Source organism: Solanum tuberosum, unplaced genomic scaffold (genome assembly GCF_000226075.1).
Source record: "Solanum tuberosum cultivar DM 1-3 516 R44 unplaced genomic scaffold, SolTub_3.0 scf00274, whole genome shotgun sequence".
NCBI lineage: Eukaryota > Viridiplantae > Streptophyta > Magnoliopsida > Solanales > Solanaceae > Solanum > Solanum tuberosum.
Genome location: NW_006239198.1, coordinates 90,042 through 97,404, shown reverse-complemented (window position 1 = coordinate 97,404; position 7,363 = coordinate 90,042). Strand labels below are relative to the sequence as shown.

General features: G+C 34.1%; 1 protein-coding gene across 1 annotated transcript in view; it reads left to right on the top strand.

The window, feature by feature from the left end:
• The first annotated feature begins 1,191 nt into the window (after positions 1 to 1,191).
• Positions 1,192 to 7,363, top strand: part of LOC102599201 (two-component response regulator-like APRR2) — a 9,542-nt gene continuing 3,370 nt past the window's right edge. The window contains exons 1-11 of the mRNA XM_006358517.2: positions 1,192 to 1,322; positions 1,898 to 2,109; positions 2,939 to 3,018; positions 3,171 to 3,237; positions 3,530 to 3,576; positions 3,651 to 3,728; positions 3,830 to 4,381; positions 4,975 to 5,115; positions 5,300 to 5,575; positions 5,717 to 5,785; positions 5,912 to 5,986. Coding sequence (XP_006358579.1) covers positions 1,980 to 2,109; positions 2,939 to 3,018; positions 3,171 to 3,237; positions 3,530 to 3,576; positions 3,651 to 3,728; positions 3,830 to 4,381; positions 4,975 to 5,115; positions 5,300 to 5,575; positions 5,717 to 5,785; positions 5,912 to 5,986 — 1,515 coding nt within the window. The 5' untranslated portion in view covers positions 1,192 to 1,322; positions 1,898 to 1,979. The remainder of the gene's footprint in view (positions 1,323 to 1,897; positions 2,110 to 2,938; positions 3,019 to 3,170; positions 3,238 to 3,529; positions 3,577 to 3,650; positions 3,729 to 3,829; positions 4,382 to 4,974; positions 5,116 to 5,299; positions 5,576 to 5,716; positions 5,786 to 5,911; positions 5,987 to 7,363) is intronic.

Genomic DNA, 7,363 nt, shown 5'->3' with positions numbered 1-7,363 from the left:
CATATGTCGTTTTAAGAGATTTAGAAAAGAAAATCATGTTCTCCATAAATGATAAAAAGCAAAAAGAATAAATGCAAAAGTTTGATTCGATGGTAAAAAATGGTATAAGTTGATTGCGTTGCATTATCGAGAAAAACGGTACCACCAAGTCAAACGCGATAAATATGATTCGTTCATCGTTAATTAAAAATTTTAAATCTCAAGTATTGAAAATAAAAATTATATAAAGAACACATACAATAAAAGATAGTATGTACTTTTTTCGAGAGATGTTTGACGACAAACATGCTATCCGTTTAAAAATTCTAATGGACAATACGACACAATCTATCAAAAAAAAACTAAGTATTTTTTTATAGATGAATTGATAGTAATTTTTTCTATTAAAATTTGGATTAATCATGATCTTAAAGTTATATTAGGTGGAAAAAATAGAGAGAAAAGGTAGCAAAAAAGGATGAATCGTTTGTTTAGATTTTAAGATAGTTATTTTTGTGACATCATTTAAAGAGTAAGGTACTATTATTCTTATACAAAGTGAATGATTAGAAAAGTAAGGCTGATTAGCAAATAATGATCTCACTTTCTATAAAAGTAAAAGAAAATAACTAAAAGTAGGCATTTGAAGAAATTCTTTCCAACTATGTCGTATGTACGGGTAGAGTACTCAATATCGTTGGTTAGTCTGGAACTCTCGCGTTTAGAAATTGAAAACTACATAAATAAATAAATTATAATTGATGTGGTTATGTTGAAAGAAATATAATTAAAAATGAGAATATTCAGGACAAAACAAAAATGACTTCGATAGAGAACAATGTGGGAAGTAATATCGAAAGTTGGTGTATATTAGCATAATACGTTAATGTGTCATTTAATTTGACTTGAGCTGATATCTACGCCTTGCAGACTACAACTTTGAGCTTACATAAGTAGTCATTTAAATTTGTATAAAATTGAAGAAGTAGATACATGCATCTTACGTGGCATAACACACGTAGGACACCAAATTGAAAACGCATTGTCAGGTAGGACACATGTATCTACACTTGCACACTAAAATTAACAGGTCTAAATATCAGATAAGGCCAAGTTAAAAAGTACATTCAACTCTCCGCACCACTCTCTCTCTCTTCTTGAATTCTGTTTATCTCTGTTTTCAACAGTCTCATTGTCTCCCCTAAACCCCTACCCGACCCCCCATCCCTTTTATCTTGTTTCTTTCGACCCACCTAACTATAATCAACAGACGACCCTTAAAAGAAGAAAAAGAAAACAAGAACAAATGAGCTAAGTCTTCTTCGTTTCCCAAGAGATACAGGGTATACATATAAAATATATACTATAGTACTAATACTTATTTCTTATTGAATTTACATGCATTGTATGTATCACTATGATTCTTCTTTACATGTTCATGCATCTAGAAAAAACAACTTTCTTGCTTGTGCTTTTTCTCCACTTAATTTTGAAAACTAAGGTTTTCTTGAAATTGTGTTGTTTGTGTTTTCACATTTGGTTTTTTTTGGAGCTAATATGTTGAAGATCTCTCACATGGGGTTTTCTGTTTTTTTTTTTTTTTGTTGCTTTTATGTTTTTTTCTTATTTAAAGGTAAAAATATAGTCTTTACCTCTTTCCTTTTTTGTTAGATGATGTTAAAGATTCAAGCTTTATAAGGTTTGTTGAAAAAAGAAGAAGATGATTTTGTTTTTTTTTAGGTTTTCTGTTGATTCTGTGACATTTTTTTTATAAAGATTGTTTTTTTAATGTAAATCGGAAACAACCTATTTACCTCATGTCTGCGTACATTCTACACTCTCCAAACTCTGGGATTATACTGAATATGTTGTTGTTGTTGTTTTAATGTCTGAGGGGAATTCATTTTTGGGTGTGCAGATTGAATAGTTAATGACTGATTAAAAAGTGACTGTTTTGGAGGGACTAATTTGGATGTCTTAAAAAGGATGCCTTTTTAGAAATGATTTGCATTGAGAATGAATTATTGGGTTGGAATGATTTCCCAAAGGGGCTTAAAGTCCTACTTCTTGATGAAGACAGCAACTCTGCTGCTGAGATGAAATCAAGGCTTGAGAAAATGGACTACATAGGTAAGTAGTTGTAACAAAGTCGAAAAATACTTACTCGCACCTGGTGTTTAACCCTCTATGTTCCTTCTTTTGGTACAGAAGTTCACTTTTGCAAGTTAATTGTGCATTGCTTGGTCTGTTTCTTTGTTGATTTCTCCTTATATGTGGAAAGAACTTTACATTTACTACTAAGGGGAAATAGTTCTATTTTAAGATGAAAAGCATTTAAGTAATTCAAGATTCATACTTTTACCTTTCCCTGGTGTGCTGCAGAGATACTCTTACAGTATAGAATTTTAACTTTCTTTTTATGGTTCTTGCAAGTTTATACTCCCTGTGTTTCAATTTGTTTGTCTAGTTTGACTTGATATGGAGTTTAAGACAATAAAGAAGTCTTTTGGATCTTGTGGTTTAAAACTAAAGATATGTGAATTGTATCAAAATGTCCTTAAACATACCATGTAGAAAGTTGAAATTAAAGAGTTGTCAAAAAAAGGAAAGAAAAATTCTTTTTGAAACGGACTAAAAAGGACAGGAAGACGAACAAATTGATACGAGGGAGTATGTATTTATGGTGTTTCAAAATTTTGGGGTAATTACTAGTTGTTGAATGCTCTGAATCACTTTTGTAAGTAATGTGACTAGCAGAATATAAGTAGCTTTTTTGAAGCTTCAAACTTATTATATGGGTAGGGCCTTAGGGGTGACATTTTGCTCAATCCTTAGATTGTTTTTTTTTTGTCACAAATTTGTTGTAACACTGTAGAGGTCTTGAATTTGTTTCATTTTGTGAATCTTCACGAAAGGTCATTATCATATTCATTTGTTATAACACACCATGTAATTGCAGTCTACTCGTTCTGCAACGAGAGCGAAGCTTTGACTGCAATCTCGAGCAAATCCGAGGGCTTTCATGTTGCCATTGTGGAGGTACTAGTTTTATTTTTGGGAACTTAGCATCATTTTTTTCTGCAGCTATAACAGTAGTCGATCTGCAATTTGCAGTAGTCGATCAACAAAATGTGAACACAGGCCGAAATGTTATTCTAACTGTTGATGAATCTGTCTCATTATTGACACAGGTAAGTGCAGGCAACAGTGATGGGGTTCTCCGATTTCTTGAAAGTGCCAAAGATCTACCTACTATAAGTGAGTGCTAAACGTACGAAAATATAAGTGATGTTATTTGCAACTGAACTTAGTTTGAGCATATATGATAATATTGGCGGAGTTAGAATTGCTAGAATCTTGAAGTCTTTGAACTTGTAACATATTAAAGAACTTCCTAAATTTGTTTGGATGGGAATGAATCCTTGCTTTATCTAGTTAGATCTTTGGTTTTCTTTCATTCCCTTTGTTTGTGTTTAGAACCGTTTAATTAGTGGTCTTCCATGTTTTAAATGCTAAACATGTCTAAGAGAGCTTCGTTTACTTCGTGCAGTGACATCAAATATTCATTCTCTGAGTACAATGATGAAGTGTATTGCGGTGAGATCTTGGGGCTCATATTTTCATTTGATGCTAATTGCTTCTGGTAAATAATGTGGTTCGATATTTTGCAGCTAGGTGCAGTTGAGTTCCTTCAGAAACCATTGTCAGATGATAAACTCAAAAATATATGGCAGCATGTAGTTCACAAGGTTTGTAACCGAGACTTCAGTCGATCAGCTTATGTTCTTTCAAATCAGTATGCTTGCCTATTATATGAAAAGGAAATCCTGATCTTATTTGGTTTCAACAGGCATTCAATGCTAGAAAGGATGTGTCCAAATCACTTGAGCCGGTAAAAGAATCTCTCCTCTCAATGCTGCAGTTACAACCAGCAAAGAGTGAAGCAGATGACAAAAGTTCAAATGGAACAGAACCTCTCACTGCAGTAGCAGAAAGCAATATCGAACAGTCATCGGGCAGTGATAAATACCCTGCTCCCTCAACCCCACAATTGAAACAAGGAGTGCGGTCAGTCGATGATGGTGACTTCCATGATCATACTATCTTCTCAACTGACCAAGACAGTGGGGAACATGATGGTGACACTAAATCCGTCGAAACTACTTATAACAATTCACTTGCTGAGAATAATGTCCAAACAAGTCCTACTGTGCAACAAGGAGAGATTATTTTGAAAGAGGATAATGTTTCATCTCCTGATCAAAAGACAGAGACAGATATTGCTACCTCTTCACAAAGTAATGACTGCCCTGACAAAATCATTAGTCATTTTGCTGAACCTAGTAAAGCATCTGGTCCTCATAGTTCAAATGGGACTAAATCCAATAAGAAGAAGATGAAGGTAAGATGGAAGAAATGATGCCTGGTTTTCGTAGAAAAATAATGACAGTAATTATGTGTTTAAAGTTCCATAATGTTTTAGTCCAAGAATGTCATTATGTTTTGTTTACTGGTTGCATAAGTTCCTAAAACAAGCTTCTTGATTGCTTCTCTAGCTCATCAGTCATGTAATATGTCTTCTTTCTAGAAAAAAAGGGATGAGATGCAGATATTAGATGTGGCGTTGCATGTATCTTTCTCATCTTGCATTATTCAATTTAACCTTATGAACTGTTAAGTTCTTAGAGAAGTTCATGGATATCACTGAACATCCTCTTCAAGTTTCATTTTGTCTATGACTTATCAATTGTAGTGGAGCTTTCAGGATTTTGCTTATAAGATGAATACGGAGCTCATTTTGTTATCTCGAAGTTTGAAATTCTCAAACAGTGTATGAATCTGAAATGTGGTATCAGTATAGCACGTTAGCTATGGTTGTCGGTCATTTCAGCCTTGAATATAGTTGACAGGCCGGAGGTTAAATAATTCTGCATTCTCGGAAGTTTGAATCACATGTTTCAGGGGAATAAGTTTGATATTTTCCTTTGGATTCAGGTAGATTGGACACCTGAACTACACAAGAAGTTTGTTCAAGCAGTAGAGCAACTCGGTATAGATCAAGCCATTCCTTCTCGAATACTGGACCTGATGAAAGTAGAGGGCTTAACGAGACATAACGTAGCTAGCCATCTCCAGGTTTGTGAGTTCTGCTCTTTCATATCTTAATATAAATGTTCTAACATTTCGGAAAACAATATAGTACTAAATCTTGACCACATATCCTGCGAGGAGATGTAGTATAACAGTTGTGCTACAATAAAGTTGGATGTTGACATATCTTTCCACTTAACCATAGTATTGACTTTCGATTTCCAAGCAGAAATACAGAATGCATCGAAGGCAAATTTTGCCAAAGGAAGTAGAAAGAAGATGGCCTCATCCGCAACCTATAGATTCAGTACAAAGAAGTTACTATCCTCATAAACCTATCATGACATTGCCACCATATCATTCTAATCATGTTGCCCCGGGTGGTCAATTTTATCCTGCTTGGGTACCACCAGCAAGTTATCCGAACGGTTTACAAGTGTGGGGTTCACCTTACTATCCGGGATGGAAGCCTGCAGAGACTTGGCACTGGACGCCTCGTCCAGAGGTAAACATTTTTCGTCCTTCGCAGAACTATTAATTACCTTCTGAGTTTGACCGCATGACATGCCTATGTTAAACATTTCACAAGATACTATAGGTCTAAGAAATACCATACCTAAAAAACTTATGTTTTCTAATAATGCAGCTGCATGCTGATACATGGGGCTCCCCTGTCATGTCACCGCAGTTTGGATCATATCCACCATATCCTCAGGTGAATACATTGGCATTATCGCGCCCATTAGATTTTTATGTTCTGTTTAGCAATGTTCTTGAGCTATTTTATGTGAATGCACTCTTGGATTGAGTTCTTAATGGCACGTCGGGTTGGATTCTGCAGAATGCTGGAGTGTATCGGCCTCACGGAATGCATAACAGATATAGCATGCTAGAGAAGTCGTTTGATCTTCACCCGGTAAGATTGTCTCAACTAGGATTGTTATGGATATCTTCATATATTGTAGATCCTATTTCAGATCAACAAAGTTCTTTATGTATATACATGTACTGAGTTTCATTTTCCCTTTCGGTTGGTCAAATGTTTTGGAAAAAATTATCTCTAGGAATACAAGTTCCACAAGTAGCATTCCACATCAATTGTGTCCTAACTCTTCTCCTCTCTCCAACACAATTCATCTTCACCCCATCCTCGTAGCCTCCGTTCCCTTCCATAATATCTGTCTAAATTATACACAAATTCTTTTGGGATAATATTTTTTATTTACGTACCGAACATAAGAAAATAAACAAGAAACCACTTATCCTCCTAGAAACATTTTTCATAGAAAACATTATCCTTCATACCGAACACACCCTTGGCCTAGAACTCTTTTGATAATAGTGTTTAAACTACATGTGTGTAAAGAAGGAGGTATTGGGCTAAACTTTACCAATCATCTCCAAAATGGATCTAAATTACATATGATATAACAACATACTCTGTGTAATCCCATAGATGGCTAAATTACCTACAATGCGAGGGGAAAAAGAATATATTGTTTAACCACTATGTATAATTAGTTGTCACTTGTCACTATTAGATTATCTCACATTGGTTTCAAGGAGTGGTTGTAGTCATGTCTTGGACAATCCGTACCATGTTAGCTTTCGAGGCTCGATTAGGTCTAAGGTCCATTTTATCATAAGTAGATTATCAACCCGCCCCGTACACTCTTTTCTAAAGCTACTAGTCTTTGGGAACGTGCGTTGCACGTTTATCCCCTATTATTTTCATAAAATTTGTACATGTCTAATTTTATATCTTCAAACCCATGTTTTCAAAAACTGTTATTTTTATAAAATTTGTACATGCCTAATTTAATGTATTATTCTACTTAGCATGTGTTTAGTCAAACACAACAATATCATCTAATTTTAACACAATTTTAGTTATTGCTCCCACTATTTCTTTTTTTAATTGTCATATTGCACTTTTTGAGAGTCAATTTGACTAATTTCTAAAGTTAATAGATTACACTAATTTGATATTTTGAAATAAGAATTTAGATATTCAAAAACTATACGAAAAATACTATAAATTGCAATTTTTTTCATATCAATATGATGGAAAAATACATCTGAATCGTTTGGCTATTAAAAGGAAAATAGTAACAGCTACAAAAGAACGGAGGGAGTAGTTCATGAAATAGGAAATGTTGAACTATGTAAAACTAATTAAGATAATACAACATCTAACATTATCGAAGTTGCTGACATAGAATTAGCGATGATACTTATAATATTAAAAAAATGATTAAAACACCTAAATAGGACTAACTTGCTTTTTACCAAT